Below are 19000 nucleotides of genomic sequence, written 5' to 3'. Positions count from 1 at the left end.
TGTACATAAAAAGAAAAAGAAAAAAAAAAGAAGAGGCTCGCTTATTGAACCATCATATCCTAAAATAAAGATCAGTATTTTGCTATTGAATTCAATATGTGTGTATAACCTGATCAACGGATTCAGTTTGTGCAGGCATTTGTTGTTGTTGGGAAGACCAATCGATGGTATATCTAATTATTGATGAGTTTTCTGTTTAATATTTTTTTTTTTTTTACAACTTACCTAGTCACCTTTGGCTTATCAGCCAGAATATTCCTTTGCAACTTGTCAATCAAGACATCCTCAGGAGGATTTTCGCGTAGTTCTTCATCGACATATTCATTATTAACATAATATCCAACACGCACGAACTCCTTTTCTTTATAGAGACAGCTTAGTAAGACAACTGTAACTTCTAATAAGTTGCTTCTTGGCAGTAAATCAACATTGGGTGCATCAGCCTATGAAAAAGTGAGTCTACATTATTCATAAAATAAAAAACGCCTTACAGAAAAGACGAACTTGTTGACGCCAACAGGAATAGGACCCACCATGATAGACTCAAGAACTTGATCATATTCTGAAGTTTCAGGTGCACCTACGTAAATCATCTTCCATTCGAGATCTATAACAAGTGTTAGTTTGAGTTCCATTTTGAACATTATTTTACCATCTTCAAGTGGAGCATTGCATTCAAATGTAATTTCAAATTCAAAAGAACTCGTAAAGGCAGCAGGGTTGTTTAAGACCTTGATATCTAAAATATTAACAAGAGACATTGAAACGAAAAAAAAGACTCTGTAGTGAAAGGAACGCGTTCTTTTTCCTTTTTTTTTTACAAATCGCGCGACCACGGGAAGAGAAAAAGAAGGAAGAAGAAATGGGACGGAGCTGAATCATTCCGGGCCGAACCAATTATCTCTATATAGTAAGAGAACTTTGCTGAGAGAGCGACAGACAGACACACAGTAGGCGGAGGGAAGTTTTGAAGAACACATCACCAAAGAAGCAATGAATCCTTCTTTCCGTGCACCCATACAAAAACCATGAAATTCAGTGCTGGTAATAGATAGTGTTTATAAAGAGCATAGATGGATGGATGGAAATTGATTATGTATTGTTTGATGTAGACGTCAGTTCTTCTCGCAGAAAGAGCAGAAAGGCTCATTTCACCGCCACCTCTGATGTTCGTCGTAAGATCATGAGTGCACCTTTGTCCAAGGAACTCCGTGAAAAGTATGGTGTTCGCTCTATCCCTGTCCGCAAAGACGACGAAGTCATGGTCGTTCGTGGTACTTACAAGGGCCGTGAAGGCAAGGTTGTCCAAGTCTACCGTAAGAAGTGGGTTATTCACATTGACCGTGTTACTCGTGAAAAGGTCAATGGCGCTACTGTTCCCATTGGTATTGACACCTCCAAGGTTGTCGTTACCAAGCTCAAGTTGGACAAGAGCCGTAACGCTATCCTCGAGCGCAAGGGTAAGAAGGACGCTATGAAGCAGGTAAGAGATCATGACAGTATGATGGTCAACACAGTACTGACTTTATGAATATAATAGTAAATCAAGCCTCCTTTTTCTTTATCCAAGCAAAGCAATAAAAAGTCCTTTGTGTAAAAAAAAAATCTCGACAAGGATATCAAATGTGTTTAGCAATATCATTGTTCATCTACAGCATAGAGGATAACGCATTGGCCATGTGATGTGTCTTTTTCCCGCTATGTGTATTAAAATACTTTGGCGATCTATATGCTGGATTGGCCTCGATGAGTTTCTTAATATAACAATGGATCAAAATGGTTACAGTGTAATACATAATATCTTGAGACTCAAAACGACTGCCTTATCGAGGAGAAGGGGGCATATGGTTTAAGAAAACAGCAAGTGGGCTGTTGAATAGCGTCTGACCTAGGATGAGACGGTTAAAGATTGTTTTAAAAGTGTGGGCATCTAAAAAATATAGCTTTGCTAGTCTCACTTGTCAGCCAATGATATCAATGAGCTAAATGACGTTCATTTTTGGGCTATTTCTTTTCTTTTTTTTTATTTTATTTTTTTAAATATCAATGGATAGATATTCACGTGGATACGATGACCGTTATCGTGGTTATTATGACCGATCAAGGTCGGATGCATATAGACCCAATGAGAATTACCGTTCAGAAAGAGATTATAGAGACCCTGGTGGACGTGGTCATTCACCAAGCCCACATTATCCTTCATCTCGGTCACCTGGTCGAGATAGCTATCCCAAAGATCATCGTTATAGCTACTCAGAATCAAGAGGATATCCTGGTCGTTATTCCTCTTCCAACTCACCACCTTCCCGATCGTCATCAAGATCACCACGAAGACCATCCTATGGATACTATCATCCTTCCTCATCTTATTCATACAACTCTAGACGTTCACCATCCCCAATAGGCATGGGAAGCCGCAGTGGAAGCATGAGACGAGACTCATACGACCATCGCCCGTATCAAGGGTCACCACCGTACAGCTATTCTTATCGATATCCACCTTACCACTCACGAAGACATTATTCAGGGCCACCACCTTCCTACCCACCGCCTCCACCACCTGGCTATAGACCATCATATCATAGCAGAGAGCCATCGTCAAGCTCTATCGCTGGTCCTCCTCCACGATCATCCCATACAACGCCTTCTTCTGCTGCACCTAGTTCTCCAAAGGGCATAGTGACAACTCCATCCATCTCTACACCAACTGATAACCCTATTGCCTCAGCCGCAAATTCTAGTCTACCCTCGACTCATGTAACAGCAGCAAAATCCAGCACTACCACCACTACGACAGTTACTTCTACACACTCAATTCCTTCAACCAGCTCAAGATACTCACCACCCCCAGCACATCCATATGCATCCGGGTCTTCTCCTTATCCACCAAACCCTGCGCCCAGGCATCACAATGCACCTTATCATTACCAACATAGTTCACATTATAGCGGATACTCATCGGGCCATCCATCACCATCAGGCCCACCCAAACAAAGAATATCGTGGGCACCCGAACAGGAAAAAGAGGTAAAGAAAGACAATATTAACACATGTGTCTCTTACGATTTTTTTAGCTTGAAAGATATCACATTGAACAAGGAAAGTTGCATGATGAAGAAAACAAGATTTTGGCTGCAGTTCGTAAGAGTCGATTTGAACTAGAGTTTGCAAGCTGGGACGCCAGTAAATTAGAGCATCAGCTAGAGTTGGTTCAAAAGCAGTGGGAAGAAAACGGTATGGAAGAATTGATCAATAATGAGTTGACGGCAAAGTTATCAGGAAAGCCAACACCCATGGCAACACGACCTCAATTGCCGATTATATAAACAATAGTATTGTAAATATATTAAGAGATTTTTTATTTTGAAATAAAATAAGTAATAATAGTATACATTTTATGATTTATGAGGTACTTCATGAACAACTACTTTATCAAGGGTATCACTAGAATTTGTCTTGAAGCTGCCATAAGTCTCATAAACATCTTCAAACAGCTCTTGTTTGCCGTCCTTTTGAATTTCTGCGTTATATGACGTTGCGAGCGCATCCTTATATACGAGCTTGTAATACCAAAGACCCACAGAGCACAAAGCAAGGATGATAGTAACGATATAAGGAACTGTAAAATATAAATACAGGGAACTATTTTACTTATTGATATACTTACGCCAGTACGGGTATCCTGAGGGTGGAGAATCAGGTGGGATGAACACAAAGACTAGAGTGTAAAGGCACATGAGGATAAAGATAATTGAAACAACTGACAAAGAAAAAGGGAATTAGCAAAACTCTTAGTGTCTTTCTTCATCTTTGGTTACCGAAGGGCGCCTTGATAGGACGCTTAACGTCTGGTTGTGTACGTCGTAAGATGAGAAGACCAATGACACTTAGACCAACAAAGAAGTACTGGCCATAGCCTGAGAATGCCACAATAAATTGGAAAACGGTTCCTGGAGGTGGTGCTAAGAGAAAGATCATGGCTATGACATAGAGTAGCACTAAGGCAGGGATTGGCGTCTGTAGCTTTGGATGAAGTTTGCTAAAGAATCTGTCAAACGGAAGAAAGCCTGTACGGGCTGCTTCTAATACAATCCGTGAACCAGAGTAAAAGATAACGCCGACAAAGCCAAATGATGACATTCCAACAAGGACGGGCAAGACCCGGCTACCAAAGACACCTCCAAGTGCTGTGTTGAACAGATTTGCAGCAACTGTTAGCTTTGAGCTTTTGATGACAGCAGCAGGAAGAACGGCAAGATAGGCTATTCAATAAAAAGGTTAGTCTCCGCAATACTGCTGGCTGCAGTGCTTTACCGATATTCGCAAGAATGTACAAGACAGTTGTCAAAGAGAGAGCAGAGATGGCACATTTTGGAAGGGTTTTGATAGGATCCTTTAGTTCATCCAAGACATAATTGAGATTAAACCATCCTCCATAAGCATAAATAACATAATATATGGCTGTAGCATAGGAGCCTGGATTATTACTTGTACCATGAAAAGAAAAATTCTCTGCCAAGTCTGGTCTGTTGGGGAGTCGTCCAGCGAATCCAGCAAAGCCTACACAGATAAGAAGAACCAAGAGGGCAACCTTGAGTACGGTAAAGAAGTTATTGGCACGAATAGCAAGTTTGGCAGAAGTAATGTTCAACACAAGCCAGAATGTCAAGCAAAAGACTATACATCAATCAGTACATTCTCTCTATTGTCGTTATATTATCATCTTACCACCAAAGCCTCGAGCGCCCCAGTTGTTCACATAGCTGGGCCCTCCAATGGCAAAGATGATATTGTTGCCAAATACGGTAGAGCCCTGATGAAAGGGACATTAACCTTTTATTGTCATTTCTAGGCCTTATTTACCTGTGCTAAACCAGAGCCTCTTCCGAACACGCCAACCAAGATGATAAATACGAATGCAACTAGTTTCCTAGGATTCGGGAATTCGTATGCTAAATATTCTTGTTCACCGCCACTGTAAGTATATGCAACTTTAGTAACACAAAAGGCAGGTTTAAAAAGTAACCAATAATCACCTTCGAGGAAGCTATAGGGTATTAGTTATGCGAAGATAAAAACTATACTCTTTTGTTACCATGGTTCCAAGCTCTAGATAATTCCAAACACCTGTTGCAGCAAAGAGTGCACCAACAACCCATAGAATGAGCATCATCCCACCAGATCCAGCGTGAAGTAGAATAAAGGCAGGGTTTGAAAAGATACCAGTGCCAATGATTTGACCGACTGTCATTCCGAATTAAAACAAGATCATAAAAAAGCAAACAATTACCATTCATCATAGTTCCACTAAAGTATCCTAAATGACGCCTAAGCTTTTGATCCCCAACAGCCAGAGGAGATAAGTTTTCAATTTGCTTTGGTTGACGATGCTCATTTGATGGATTTATTGCATCGCTTGAAATAGTTGAAGTTGACGACATCAAGCTTAATATATATAAAAAAGAGAGAGAGAAAAGTAAGTAATATCTTGATTTATATAAAAGAGATAAATCAACTACTGATTAGCTCTTTCTTGCATCAAAAGTTATGCTATTGCATAACCTACTTTATAATCGCATAATACATTGCTTTATTTCTTTATGTTTGCATATAAAAATGGAAATCAGTTAGGTTACACACTATTTACCATTAGGATTAAAAGTTTTATCTGAATTGATCATGTTATCTAGTCCTATATTGCGTGATAGTGATGGTTTTTGAGAAATTATGATATTGTATCATTAAAGCATTACGAGAATTATGGTGTATATCTTGTCATCTTTTTCAAAAGCAAAGGATTATTAATCATTTCGACCCAATGTTCATGCAAGAGTGTACATAAATAGAGGCTTCATCTACTTGTCCCTTTTTTTTTTCCCATATACACAAAAAAAGACTATGCCTACCATTCAACTAAAGAACTCATCCCAGCCTGATTTTACTTATTTACCTGATTTGAAAAACTACAAGGCACGTACTGCTCGTCGTTTAGCTGAGGAACAACTTGAAACGGATCTACCTGAAGGATTTCCAGAACAACTAGAAGGCCCTAAGCTTTGGAAAGGATCTGACTATGAAGGAAAAGAATATGAATGGATCTATCAATTAAATGATCAAGAACTTCAAGAAGTTGACAAAGCTGTTCATGATTTTGAAGCTACTGAAAAGCCCTTTAGTGAAATTAAACAAGAGACATTTCCTCTTCCAACCCTTGGTCCAAAGCTCAAGCAAATCATTCAAGAGCATGTTCTCGACGGTAGAGGTTTCGTTGTCGTTCGTGGCTTGAATCCTGATAACTATACAAGGGCTCAAAACATTATTGCCTATACTGGTATATCTGCTTGGGTTGGTAAGCGAGGACTTCAAGGCCGTCACACAATTGGTAAATGTCCATTTAGGTTTCTTTCAAATGCTAAACTGATTATCCTGTTAATTAGCACATATCACAGACCTTGTTCCCAAGCAAGGACTTGATGATATAATAGCTCCCGCATATACAAATGATCATCAAGTGTATCATACTGATGCTGGAGATATCATCTCTCTTTATGCTCTTGGTGTTGCTGAAGAGGGTGGAAAATCACGAATTGCTTCCAGTTGGACAGTTTACAACGAGCTTGCAAAGACACGACCTGATTTAATCCATACTTTGGCGCAAGACTGGCCCTTCCAAAAGTAACAAACATATAAAAGTAACGCATATCCTCTCTAATCTTTTTTATATTTTAGTGATTTAAACAAGGAAAAGGAACCCTATTATTTAAGGCCTCTTTTGTATTATGTTGATAACAAACTGATCATCCAATATGCACGTCGTAATTTTACAGGGTTCGGCAAGAACCCCAGACGTGAAGACATTCCTCCAATCACAGAAGCACAGGCCGAAGCATTGGACGCACTGCACTTTACTGCTGAGAAATACAATCTTGGAATTGACTTTAAGAAAGGAGATATTCAATACATTAACAATCTGTCTATATTCCATGCCCGCGATGGTTATACGGATAGTCCAAAGAATACGTAAGCAAAATGAACAAATGATTGGTTATTGTGCTAATTGTTTCTACAGGCGTCATCTGCTTCGTCATTGGCTTCATCCTGACAACGCATGGAAGCTTCCTCCTCAATTGGAATCTACTTGGGATAAAATCTATCATCAAGAAAGAGAAGAAATTTTCCCCTTGGAGGCTACCGTCAGAATTATTTAAGTATTGAATATTGTTCTTTATCGAATAAAAAAAAGCTTTTAATGAAGAAAATAATATTCTTTCCATAAATTATGAACATACGGAATCCTTGAAAGTGATGTATTTATTTACACTGCTGTTGTCTCTATAGAAATACTAGCCCATGGTTCCAGCCTGCTCAGACATTCACATTCTTAAATACAAACAGTTAATTACATGACATCTTGCCATGTATAATATATTTTTCCAACATTCTATTCTGGAATGCGTACATTAAGTACTGGGATGAGATTGCCGAGTTTCATTCAAAAAGGATCATATCCAGCCGGTTTGATCACAAGGACGTTGTAGGACGGACTAAAAAATAAAAGACTATATATATTCTTATCATAAAAACGCAATTTAACAGCAGTATTAGATCTATTCGCATTACTTGTTTGCCCAAAACTTTAGATAAGCATTAGTAATCAACTGAATTCTTTTCTTACAAGCTATACTTGCTTAGGTAACCCTTGTTCATCATGGTCCATCTGCGCGAAATATCTTGTTACACAGCTATACGCAATTAGTTTTGTTGATTATGCAATAAAGAAGGTTGTACGCATAAACATGCAATACATCTCTAAGCAGATGCAATTCAGTGGCCTAAAGCTAAACATAAATAAATAAATTATCCTTTCTTTTCTTTATTTTATACATATTCAACTTATGCCTGTCGAAAGCGCTGCAATCCAAGTTCAATGGACATCTCCAAACAAAGCTATTGTCGGATGCAACAATACTAGTTTACTAAATGTCAGCTCTCGTTACGAATTTGGTCAAAAAATTAGAAAAGTAGCTGTCATAGGAGCTGGTCCAGCAGGGGTAAAGTTACAATATGATGATTAATATAAAAGATAATTCATCTTTTAATCATAGCTTCCTACAGCAAAACTCTTATTGGATGAAGGGCTTCAGGTCAAGATATTTGAAAGAAATACTGCTTCAGGTGGAACATGGTAATTTACCAAAAAAAAAAAATACTATATGAACATCCATTCATCACGTTTTGCTTACAGGATCTTTCATGAAGAGAAGCCGTTAAATCCAGAATTTCCATCAGAAGTGCCTACGAAGGTAGTTAAGCCTAGCCTTCCTCCTGGCCAAGAAAAACTTCCATTCAAGCAAGTGAAGCAGTTAAGCGAGCAAGGAATAAAAGAAGAGTTGTTACGTCTTAACCCTCCAACGCCTTGCTATCGCTCTTTAAAGAACAATGTGCCAACACCATTGCTTAAATATAAAGACCTTGACTGGCCAAAAGGCACTGTGAGTACCTAGTGAATGCATTACCCTTTGTATCTAATGTTTTTTAATGATAAGCCATGGTTTACAACACATGAAAAAATCCTGGAATATCTTCAGTTATATTCAGCCCACTTTAAACTTGATGAAATAACTGAATTTAATACTTCTGTCGAGAAACTGACAGAACTCCCGAACCAGTCTGGCTGGAAAGTGCTAACAAAGACTGCACACCTTGATCAAGAGTCAAATAAAGTTGAAATAGTATGGAAAGAAGAGGTAGAGCATCAAAATGTGTCTATAAGACAAAAGGAAAAATATTTACTTATTTAATATAGACATTTGATGCCGTTGTAGTCGCCACCGGTCATTATCACGCACAGTATGTCCCAGACTTTCCTGGTCTATCAGAATGGCGAAAAAAATGGCCAAGTAGTGTGATCCATTCAAAAGAATACAGAGAACCTGATAGCTTTAAGGACAAGGTACGTACGATATAAAGACCATAAAATCCTATTTAAACAAGTGATATCACAGACTGTCCTTTTGATTGGCAACGGAACTTCTGCTCTTGACATTGCTCGTGATATTCGCAAGCATGCAAAAAAAATATATAACTCTGTAAGGGAGAGCAAACACGGCTATGATGAACGGTATCAGAAGCTGAGAGAAGAGGTTGCAAAACTTGTCCCAAAAAACGTTCAACGTGTTGGAGAGATTCGACGCTTTAGACAAGACAGATTGGAAGATAGTGTTCAATCTGCCGTAGTCGAATTAGTCGATGGAACTGAAATAACTGACATAGACTACATCATTGTCTGCACTGGATATCTGTTCAGCTTTCACTTTTTAGAAGACTTACACGATGATGAGGAAATCAACTCAAGGCGTGGGTATTCTATAGACGAGAAGCGAGTCTTGGTCAAGAACGGAGTCCAAGTATTTAACCTTCACAAGGACATATTTTACATACCAAATCCCACGCTGAGCTTTGTTGGCATCCCTTTCCATATCGCAACATTTTCTCTGTTCGAGTTTCAATCTTATGCAGTTGCCCGTGTCTATTCTGGTGCTGCTAAACTCCCTAATGTGGACGCAATGAGGGCCGAATGGCTTGAACGGGCGCGTCAGAAAGGTCTCGGTCGAGAATTTCATGCTTTAGGCTCAGAGCTTGAACTTGTTTATATAAAAGATATTGTCAATTGGTTAAACGAAGATGGCAAAGCTCTAGGTAAACCAATCATACAGGAGCATGATCAAGAATGGATAAAGGTTAGAAGCAAGAGCTTAGAAGCTCTAGTAAAATCTCTAAAGTTAAATGATGACTAAGCTAGCTGATATTGTTAATAAAAAATTGGGCTTTTTGATAAAAGACAGGCATATCATAAAGATCTTCAAATTATACATTTTGTTTCTCTCTGATAATGAAGTGAGACTGCCACAGTGAATAGATCATTTTGAACCATTGAATACAAAACAATATTCAGGACGTTTAACGCGTTTGCCATATGCTCTTTAAAGAGTGTCGAAATTATCCTATGAATGCTTAATCCTATGCTATTACTCTGAATCTCTAAGAAAGAACAATAACAAAGAGACTGACGACATATGCGATATGCTCGATTCTTATTGGCCGTAGTTAATTCATGTAATAATTCCATTGTTGTTGTATAAAATGGTCTTTTCTTTATTGTTGTAATTCGAAAGTCATTTTATACTAAATGAATTTATTTTCTTCTTTGCTGTATACATTTCAAAAGTATAATTTGGGTACCTTTTAGAGCTGTTGACATTCTTTTGCTTTGGTTTAACTTCTTGCCAAAGCATCTCTTTTAAATCTTGTCCATTACACTTTGTAATGTCTTTGAAATATCCTTTAAAGTGAGGCGGAAGCTCATAAACTGCACGTATGATTTCATTATGATCTGGATTAAACTTTTTTCAGTCAATCTGATAATGCAACTCTGAATTTATTTGTGATTTTCGAAATTCACACAACAATTCTACATGACCATTCAACATAAATTTCGAATATTCTAAATTAAAAGGCCATTCACCCTAATCGGTTTTAACTTCTGTTGACATCAAACTTTTATTAAACATTCATCACACCATTATAGTAAAGAGGAAAGAACGACATAAAAAGAGCAGTTGCGAAATTGTAAATGCAAATAAGGCAATAGTTGAGAGTACGGTAGTCGCAATGCTAATGGGCGCGTTTACATTGAGAGGCGAAACATAAAACCTGAATAGTTTAATGAGTTTTTCTAGCTTTTTTATACCCAAAGCGTGGTTTTTGACGCTTCAATTGGAGATTATAAAATATACAAGTGTTCATTGAACTTGATTTAATTATGGCTGATAAGAATTGAATATGTCGCGTTATACATTAGCGTTTTGTGGTCAGTCTCTCTTTTTTTTCTACTATAGAGGGGTCGTGTATTTAGTTTTAATTCATGTTTCGTTAGATACAGAATATTTGAAAGTAGAAATATATAGAGAATATGCTCTTAATAGCTACATGATGACGGTAGTAGATTTACGTTAGAAGGAGGATTTTGAAAAACTTAGAGCAATTGGATGTAAAGTTAGCCATGTGAATTCTACTTGTGTCAATATATTTGTGACACCACGTTCAGCCCCCCCTTTTTTTTACTTTGTTTTCTTTTTACTACTATAGAAGTGTGTGCATACATGATTGTTTATTGTTTATTGGGTATCAGAAGTAGGTTAAAATTTAATAGAGACGATAGAGTCTTTATGGGAACAGAAAAAATGGAGAAAAAGTGGATAGTAAATTATAAAGAAGTCTATGATGAATTGACCAAAAATGGTGTTAAGAAAAGATATTATTTTCAATTGCCAGATGACCATTTCTCAATAAACTACAAAGTTGATGAAGGAAGGTTGAAAATACTGTCCATGACGTTATATCAAGATATGGATGAACATGATAAAACTATGATAAACATGTTGTATGAAAAGCATAGAAAAGAACAAGGTGATATAAGAGGCTGCTGCTCAATTAACCGTTAATTTTAAAATAATATAAAAAATGCTTCTTTTCTCTACTATAGAAGTGTGTATGTATGTGTGTTTATGTTTTTTTGGTAAGCACTAAGCGTACAAGGAAATCCACGAGAAAAACTTACCTCACTTTCATGATGGGTTGATTCGAACTTATGCACAAGCATGGCTTATACAATATACATATAAAATGCTTTCTTTTATAGTGAGTCTTAAAACAGCTTGAGATTTGTAAATAAAATAAAACATTACACGAATTTTGGAAGAATCCTTAGTAATCATAGCCCTGCTCCTCCACCTAATTGTCGGTTCGATTCTTTGGATAGTCTTTAATTAGTTACAGATGTATATAATGGATCTGTATCTGTATACTTTGAGACAGCTGGCAATACTCTGCACCTGTCATTTTGACTGGAGTCACTAATGCCTTTAAACCAATTATGTTGTTACTTAGACAGGTCGACAGGCAACGTTGATGCCTAAAAAACTGAAAAGAAGTACAGAAAGTTAATTTGACTAAGTTTGCCGCCACTATATGAATCATTCTGTATAAAAAATGGCATGAAAGACAGTGGTATTTTATACAAATGAAACCTTCTGCTCTGGTGTGCTCATAGCGTTATAAGATAATAACGTATTTTGTGGTCAAGCCTTCTGTGTTGTTCATTCTTAGAGTATAGATTTATAGTAATCCCATACGATAAGATCAAGCATTTATAGAGTAAATACAACAAAGATGATTGTTGACAACTGCTAGTGTTTTTCGTGGGATATTTACTTTAATCGAATCCCACCAGCCAAGTTTAATATTAGACATGACCAAATGCGACAGATACCATGCAGTTTTGAGCCTTTCCTAAGACTCTGACCTCAGTTGAAGAAATTCGGGCAGCTCTCATCATACTCTTCTCAATCAAGGGTGGCTCCCTCCCACTAGAGGTGCTGAGTAAAGTTGGGCTCGCTTTTTCAGTACTTTGGTAATACAACTGGCAGATGCCACTCTCCAATCAGTCACACTCGAACTGCTGACATCCGCTACGTATAATGTGGAAATCAATTCTGTTACAATATAGAATGCTTTTTATTAAATAAAGCTGTATAATTTTTTTTTTAAAAAAAAAAGAGGAGGGAGAAGAGAGAAGTTCTTCTTTATATTATATGTCATCTTTACTGTTATTAAGCAATACAAAGGCCCAAAGCTACAGCATGTGTAGGTATTATCGCTACAGTTAAACTCCACGTTTCCTTGGCCTTTTCTCCATTTCATTCCGCCAGATTTACATTGAATTCTCCAAGAGGTGCCTTTCCACGAACCAGTACAGCCATGATTGTTAAAAGCGCAATCACTCAAAGCTCTCATAGCAGTAATAGTAGGTATTGTTTGTGAATCCTTGCCGCTCACAATGCCTGCTGTGCCAATATCAAGGCTACCTGCTAAACTGTCAACCTACCACTGCAGAATTGCATTGCTGTGGCAGCGTGAATTTGCATAAACACATATTACGTTGAATGCTATTACTAAAAAGACTAACAAATTTTTCATTTTTATATTAGAAAGAAAAGAAGAGGAAAAAGAAGTTTTATTTATATTGTGAAGGCAATGAAAATAGAAGTTTGTTTGTTCATAGTCCTTACAAGACTTGGGGTTCGTAGTAAAAACGTTTAGAAAGATAAAGTTGTAAAAGTGTTCGATGTGTGACCACCAGATCTTGTAAAGTTGATCTGACTGAGCTGTGCAAAGTACAAAGAATAGTAAAGAAGATAAAAAAGTTCTTGTATCCGCTTGATTGGATTATTCAAAGGAAAATAAAACAAAAGGTCGTTATTTATTGAATGATCTTGTTAAAGATTTAAAAGATATTGTACTTTTACACTTTTCATAAGGCAAATAGAGTTTGGATATTTGAATTTCTAAAAAGTAAATTTCTGATAAATAAAGTTAGAATTTGAGTAACGTAACCTTTATTATGCTGCTTTATGTCTTAACCCTGTTACATTATTTAAACATTGCCATATTTGAGCAAATAAATAATAATAATAGCAATCAATCAAGGTCACTTAATGACGCTTTACACTGCGTTAAAAATAACCAATAACAAGTTTGTAAATATGTACAAGTCGTGAAATCAAGCTTTTCCTAAACTACGTCTATTGAGAGTTAAAATGACTTAAGATCAAGTCGGCGTGATCAACGTTTCTGAGAATGATCTCACTTACTCCTTCCTTAAATGGTGTGTGCTGCATAAATGATATGGAATTTTCTGCAACATGATGATGATCTTGAGAAGAGAGAGGTTTTTTTTGAATCAAGGCTTTCTCATACAAGACGCGCGTATAGAGAGATGTAAAGAGTATAAATTACAATAAATTGCATATTTAAGAATACAGCGTGGCTAGAAAGCCTATAACTACACCCTCTGTCGTCTCTTTGACAGCAATACTATTTACTTCCTACACGAAAAAAATTCTTGTCTATCCTTGCACATTTATTTCTTGGTAAACACTTGGTGCACTTGAAAGCGCATTAAAAAATAGACTCAAAAGTAGACTTAAAAGGACAATGCTACAAGCACTACCTCTACACATTATCTGTGATACTATCCAACAAAGATTTTCCATGTGCAGCGTCACGTCAAACTTGCTCAGGGGCCGAAATGCTTATACATATTCTTTGATATAGAATAAGGGTTTAAGGAAACTTGCTTTGTTTTTATTACTTGACTGTAGTAAAATTTCCTCTACAATAGGGCTTGAGACCCAGCTTATACTTGTGGGGATAAGCAATGAATAATATTTAGTAACATATTGGGCAGATGGTAGTACTATGTACTCCCCATCATGAGCCAAATGATTTGTTGGTTCAAACCACCGGATATCCGCTCCAGTAGCCTCGGACTTTTGTTTGTAGTTGGCTTATTATTGGCTTATTGTTGCCTTATTGTTGGGCCAAGGTGGTTTTCACGGTACCATTCAGCAAAACAGATTTCTTCATTGTGTTTTAACTTTACGTTGTACAATTTCGATCAACAAAAGAAAGGGTAAATACAGCAATCAAGATCATTTAGCTTACGTGTAATTATGATAAAACTTTATAATCTTGTATTTTACATCAAAGAATACTCTACTGGACTCATTCTGAATAGCCTCATGTAACGAATTCGGTAGTGCAGAAGAATCGTGTGAAATTGTAAAGTAACATCGCAGATAACGCCTTGTAACATTGTGCTTTTGAGTCAATTTTTGCGTCTATTTTTGTGTACATTTTCGAGTGAATCAAGTGCTTACAAGATAAATCCTTGTCAGCCCTAATGCATTTATTTATTTTCTCACATAAAGTAAACTCTTGCCTATCTTTGCACATTTTTTTTCTTAAAATAAACCCTTGCCTACCTTGACACGACTATTTAAACAGAAAGGAAAATGTGATTTTATACTCGAATCAACTTCTTACTACTATCTGGTCTGAAAAAATGTACTTTATTGCCCTTCTGTCACTTGTAAGCATCTTGGGTGTATCAGCAAACTCACACTGTAGAAGTAATGCTGAGGTTAGTTGGAACGTTTATGATTCTTCAAATGGATTAGACAACGGTGTGATGTCTATTCATGGAGGTAAAGATGGGTGGACCATTCCAACTGTTACAGCTATGAATGCATTGAGTGATTGTGTCTTTAACTTCCATGGTTGTTCCGGTGTTTGGACTGACAACAGTTATTGGAAATTCTCATGTAATGGAGGTGGAATGAAATGGAAACAAGGTGTAGGAAGTATCGAATTTAACTGCAGTGATGGACCTTATACATGTGAAAACTTTCACTCAACCTAACTTCAAATTATATGGTTTTTAAATAAAAACTTTCCCTACTTTTTCTAGGGGAGCGTCATTATTATTTCATGTAATTATGCTGCTTTTATGTAGCACAACAACGAAGATCACATACGTGTATAATGAATCGCAACAACAAAAGAAGCCCTTTCTTTTTATATAAAAGGAATAGCTTATACAAGTACCTTTAGAGGGCGTATACTTGTAATAATATACATAAAATAAGTAATATGCTTAAACTACGAGCCTTGAAACAAAGAGAGACATCAAGCGAAATGCAAGCTAGTGGAAAATATTGTCTATGTCTCAGAAGACGACCGAAGTTTCTGAAGACTGGCATTCTCTGCATGAATCCTTTTTATGTGTTGTGTCACTCGCACGGCAGCTTCGTCGGGCCAGAGAGCGTGGTAATCAAAGGTACAGTGTAATGATAGCACCAGATAACTAATATGATACATGTAATGATATTTTGGTTTCAGCATGCAGGATCAGGGTATTTCTGCAAGGAAGGAGTGGGTCACCGCCAGAGTGACTGTATAGAGTGAGTTGAAGGCAACAAAAGAAAAGTGATTAGCAGCTGTGGCCCATGTTGCCCGCCTGAGAGGACAAACCCGCAGAAGATGATCATTATCTTTCATACTTCTACAAAGTTGACAAAGAAGATCTAAATAACGATCGGGAGAACCAGGTAAAGACGTAGGCAGATGGGCAGCTTATAGTTGTAAAAGCGCCACAGAATTGCATATGCCTTATGTGGAAGATGTGTCAACTAGAAATTGTGCCATGCCGAAAAGGGCTCCCTAGATGACTATAAGGTAAAAGAGCAAGGATTGGCAGGAAAGCATGACAAGATACCTTGGGTGTAAAGCCTTCAAACAGAGACGCGCCAGGCAGTCCTAAGGCTATCAGGATTTTATAATTGGGTGTCGAAAGTCGTTAAAAAACTTGGTGAAATTGACTATCAGCTATAGGTACTTGCGGTCGGGATAAGATGCCGAAACAGACCTGGAGACGAGCACGGGGCTCACCCACAAGAGAATAGAGTTGTTTCAAGCGGTTTTTGTGCTTGATGCCCAAGAAGCTTCGCTGTTGTAATAAAGAACCTGAGGCAGAAGAGAAAGCAAAAGCATATTTATGCGTAATTGGTACCAATTGGGGCACTGGTCTTCGTAAGTCGTAGTAAATAAGTCAGAAATAGCTTTTAAAATAGGTGGCCCAAGATCACTGAAAGAGTCAGTTCATCCCAACTGATAAAATATTCCAGCATGTCTATCGTACGGAATAATAACTGGCAAAAACCTAAGACTTTTACGCCAGGCAATCGGAGGTCTTCAAATACCACAAGTATAATAAGATCAGCCATGTTAGAGAAGGAACAGAGACAATAGCGCAGTACTGGTATATTAAAGGAGTCACCATTAGTAGATAATATTTGAAGCACCAAAACAGGTCCAGCCAACGAAGTTGCAAAGCACAGAATTGCGTACCTGGACTGAGAACAATCGGTTCACCTTCTTTTCGTGGCCGTAGACAAACCTCATGGCTGACAAAAAGAAAATAGCGGTGAGACAGAAAGCGGATGACAATGGATTGTAGCGCTTGTAAAAAAGAAAAAGGTACCGTAATTGTGCGTAGACAGTGCAAAGTCATGCTGAGTAACAGCAAGTTATCGACTATTTCCTTACCAATTATAAGCAACAGACGCTGAGAATATTCCAGCATGCTGATGAACTGCTAAGAGAAGGTTACTCAAGAAAGCGGTGGTCTATGACCAAGAGCTGGTTAGTGTATAGCCAAGGTAAATAGCACAGTGAGGGCTTGTCCTATCATGCCGCCTGGCGATATGGCATCCTATAATAGCCATGAGCGCAAGCGGTGAAATTATCGGGCGTCGAAGCGAGAGAGTGTTGTCCTGCCGACGAAGATGTGTGATTGCTTATCTGTGGTGGCGGCCTTTGAGACACCTATAAAAGTAGGCGGTCGAGTGTTCAAATTGCTCTCTCCATATGATGAAGCAAAGAAAGTGTTAAAACAGTGGCAGTGTCTTTGATAAAAAGTTGGTCCGATAAAGCTTCGATAGTAGCGATCGTATGGCTCTGGCGTGAAGAGATCTCTGCTTAATGGAGTGCGTTTGTATAATTCTTTTCGATTTCGACTTAAAGTGATCCCATTGCTGTGAGACGCCCGTATCAGTCAAGTGACGTTGAGTCGCAGAAATGAAGGAGATTAGTTTGTCATAAAACTTACGATCAGAAAGGAGAAACGGGCTATAATTCCAGATTCTTGGACCGATCAGGGTTTCTCCTAAAGCAAAGTGTACAGAAAGCGCAGAATGTTCAGTGACCCGAATAAACTGAAGGTGTAATACTGTAGGCCAGGCAAAAAGCAAAATGTGATCGATAGTGGAAATTGTGCTAAAGGTAGACAGGACCTAAAGGTCGGATTCGCCAAAGTAAGAATCATATCAACTAGTGATGACCAATGGGAAGGTGGATGTTAAGATTGGGATCTCCTACCAGGATGCTGCGATGAGAGTGGAGAGCTTCAGTTAAGTAATGAGCGGGGTGAGTCGAAAACCATAGGCCGATCTGAAGCATCAGCAAGCGCATAAAGGATATGAGGGCATAGAGGTACATGCACACCTGACAAATCCTTAACATGGGCCACCAGACGACGACCGTAAGGAGAGAACTAATCGAGTTCGATGAGGCTCTGTGGATTAAAGGAGAGCAATCTGCAGCGTTTATTCCAAGTAGCAGAAGTAGTTTGTAGGGAAGCCTCAAGACTGGTTTGAATAGAAAGGAATTGGCACGTGTTTCTTGAGGAGCAATTAAATCATTTGATAAAGAACGAATTAAATATGGCTATGGAAACAGGTAAAGCGGCTCTCGTAGTCGTTGTAAGGAAGGAGAGGCAGACGCTTTCTTAGAACAAGACTGAGAAGTACCTTCTAACAAACAAGGAACGTGCCAATGCCAATTACCTTTTGACGGAGGAACATCAAAAGCAGCAGTCTCTGTCAATAGATCATCTACTTCCTCAGCATCGGTGAGCATGTGGTCGCACTCATCATCGGAACCTTCATGCTGTGAGACAACATTACAGGGAACGTAATCCTCATTTTCGTCATCATATTAATTGTTATCGTACATAACATTAGTATTACGAGTCAAAAGAGATGCTGGTGAAGACTAATGTGCAATTTTCTCAAAAGATGCAGAACGAGTAGCGGAGCTAAGCTCGACAGGTGGCGGAGGAACAACAGTACAGAAAGCTTCGTCGGCTGAAGGTGGTATTGAAATAACTGTTGCTTAAGCACAATCCTTCGGAATGGAAGAGAACGTATTATTTTTTGGGAAGTTATGCTCCGTGGATTCATCAACACGAGAACGTTTATCTTCAATAGTGATGATTTCACGCTTAAGGCAATCTCGAATAAGATGGCGGTGGTAACAAGCCTTGGATCTCTGCTGGACCAAACGAGGGCATACTGTATTTTTATAAATTATTAACGTTAATTTTATAAAATATTGTCGTAAAATAAAAAAATTATATACGTAAAAAGACAACAAAGAAAAATACGTTTGAATAAAACGACATCATGTCAAAAGAGAGAGAGAGAGAGAGATAATGAGTATATGTAGAAAAAGAGAGAAAAAGTATGTTAGTATTAGAGCA

The 19000-nt window shown here is 38.0% G+C and overlaps 8 protein-coding genes across 8 annotated transcripts; 5 read left to right on the top strand and 3 right to left on the bottom strand.

The window, feature by feature from the left end:
• Positions 1–221: 221 nt before the first annotated feature.
• Positions 222–761, bottom strand: RHIMIDRAFT_196262 (the histone deposition protein Asf1; the record flags this gene model as incomplete). Its single annotated transcript, XM_023606114.1, has 3 exons — positions 222–443; positions 492–607; positions 653–761. The coding sequence occupies 3 exons, from the start codon at positions 759–761 to the stop codon at positions 222–224; spliced, it is 447 nt and encodes a 148-aa protein (XP_023471748.1).
• A 192-nt stretch (positions 762–953) lies between these two features.
• RHIMIDRAFT_210959 (ribosomal protein L24) lies at positions 954–1967 on the top strand. The gene is made up of 3 exons (XM_023607187.1): positions 954–1044; positions 1113–1483; positions 1541–1967. Exons 1-3 carry the CDS (start codon positions 1029–1031, stop codon positions 1541–1543), a joined length of 390 nt encoding a protein of 129 aa, XP_023471747.1. The 5' UTR covers positions 954–1028; the 3' UTR covers positions 1544–1967.
• A 1086-nt stretch (positions 1968–3053) lies between these two features.
• RHIMIDRAFT_255426 (amino acid transporter) lies at positions 3054–5490 on the bottom strand. The gene is made up of 8 exons (XM_023611162.1): positions 5096–5490; positions 5037–5047; positions 4864–4975; positions 4729–4813; positions 4315–4677; positions 3819–4262; positions 3668–3760; positions 3054–3619 (listed from the first exon to the last, which is right to left on the bottom strand). Exons 1-8 carry the CDS (start codon positions 5249–5251, stop codon positions 3396–3398), a joined length of 1488 nt encoding a protein of 495 aa, XP_023471746.1. The 5' UTR covers positions 5252–5490; the 3' UTR covers positions 3054–3395.
• A 217-nt stretch (positions 5491–5707) lies between these two features.
• On the top strand, positions 5708–7257 carry RHIMIDRAFT_255409 (taurine catabolism dioxygenase TauD, TfdA family protein). The gene is made up of 4 exons (XM_023611161.1): positions 5708–6382; positions 6438–6675; positions 6730–7020; positions 7070–7257. Exons 1-4 carry the CDS (start codon positions 5899–5901, stop codon positions 7206–7208), a joined length of 1152 nt encoding a protein of 383 aa, XP_023471745.1. The 5' UTR covers positions 5708–5898; the 3' UTR covers positions 7209–7257.
• A 629-nt stretch (positions 7258–7886) lies between these two features.
• RHIMIDRAFT_310556 (FAD/NAD(P)-binding domain-containing protein) lies at positions 7887–9856 on the top strand. Its single transcript, XM_023614670.1, has 6 exons — positions 7887–8051; positions 8106–8185; positions 8246–8492; positions 8547–8747; positions 8807–8953; positions 9006–9856. Exons 1-6 carry the CDS (start codon positions 7896–7898, stop codon positions 9795–9797), a joined length of 1623 nt encoding a protein of 540 aa, XP_023471744.1. The 5' UTR covers positions 7887–7895; the 3' UTR covers positions 9798–9856.
• A 650-nt stretch (positions 9857–10506) lies between these two features.
• Positions 10507–11117, top strand: RHIMIDRAFT_255407 (uncharacterized protein). Its single transcript, XM_023611160.1, has one exon. It carries the CDS (start codon positions 10843–10845, stop codon positions 11014–11016), a length of 174 nt encoding a protein of 57 aa, XP_023471743.1. The 5' UTR covers positions 10507–10842; the 3' UTR covers positions 11017–11117.
• Positions 11118–14787: 3670 nt separating this feature from the next.
• On the top strand, positions 14788–15585 carry RHIMIDRAFT_255406 (uncharacterized protein). Its single transcript, XM_023611159.1, has one exon. The coding sequence runs from the start codon at positions 14966–14968 to the stop codon at positions 15320–15322; it is 357 nt and encodes a 118-aa protein (XP_023471742.1). The 5' UTR covers positions 14788–14965; the 3' UTR covers positions 15323–15585.
• Positions 15583–16053, bottom strand: RHIMIDRAFT_255405 (uncharacterized protein). The gene has a single exon (XM_023611158.1). The coding sequence runs from the start codon at positions 15778–15780 to the stop codon at positions 15622–15624; it is 159 nt and encodes a 52-aa protein (XP_023471741.1). The 5' UTR covers positions 15781–16053; the 3' UTR covers positions 15583–15621.
• Positions 16054–19000: the final 2947 nt, after the last annotated feature.

Source organism: Rhizopus microsporus (assembly GCF_002708625.1).
Source record: "Rhizopus microsporus ATCC 52813 unplaced genomic scaffold scaffold_1, whole genome shotgun sequence".
Lineage (NCBI taxonomy): Eukaryota > Fungi > Mucoromycota > Mucoromycetes > Mucorales > Rhizopodaceae > Rhizopus > Rhizopus microsporus.
This window is presented reverse-complemented; position numbering and strand designations above follow the sequence as displayed.

Bases quoted from the DNA above. Each gene is read 5' to 3' on its own strand.
- RHIMIDRAFT_255426 (XM_023611162.1), bottom strand. From the start codon at position 5,251: ATGACAGTCGGTCAAATCATTGGCACTGGTATCTTTTCAAACCCTGCC. The intron at 4,814-4,863 runs GTAAATAAGGCC...CCCTTTCATCAG, and splicing joins GAGGCTCTGGTTTAGCACAG to GGCTCTACCGTATTTGGCAA. The intron at 3,761-3,818 runs GTAACCAAAGAT...TTTCTTTGTCAG, and splicing joins TCCTATCAAGGCGCCCTTCG to TTGTTTCAATTATCTTTATC.
- RHIMIDRAFT_255409 (XM_023611161.1), top strand. From the start codon at position 5,899: ATGCCTACCATTCAACTAAAGAACTCATCCCAGCCTGATTTTACTTAT. The intron at 6,383-6,437 runs GTAAATGTCCAT...CCTGTTAATTAG, and splicing joins TCAAGGCCGTCACACAATTG to CACATATCACAGACCTTGTT. The intron at 6,676-6,729 runs GTAACAAACATA...TTTATATTTTAG, and splicing joins CAAGACTGGCCCTTCCAAAA to TGATTTAAACAAGGAAAAGG.
- RHIMIDRAFT_310556 (XM_023614670.1), top strand. From the start codon at position 7,896: ATGCCTGTCGAAAGCGCTGCAATCCAAGTTCAATGGACATCTCCAAAC. The intron at 8,748-8,806 runs GTAGAGCATCAA...TATTTAATATAG, and splicing joins AAATAGTATGGAAAGAAGAG to ACATTTGATGCCGTTGTAGT. The intron at 8,954-9,005 runs GTACGTACGATA...GTGATATCACAG, and splicing joins CTGATAGCTTTAAGGACAAG to ACTGTCCTTTTGATTGGCAA.
- RHIMIDRAFT_255407 (XM_023611160.1), top strand. From the start codon at position 10,843: ATGTCGCGTTATACATTAGCGTTTTGTGGTCAGTCTCTCTTTTTTTTC.
- RHIMIDRAFT_255406 (XM_023611159.1), top strand. From the start codon at position 14,966: ATGTACTTTATTGCCCTTCTGTCACTTGTAAGCATCTTGGGTGTATCA.
- RHIMIDRAFT_255405 (XM_023611158.1), bottom strand. From the start codon at position 15,780: ATGTATCATATTAGTTATCTGGTGCTATCATTACACTGTACCTTTGAT.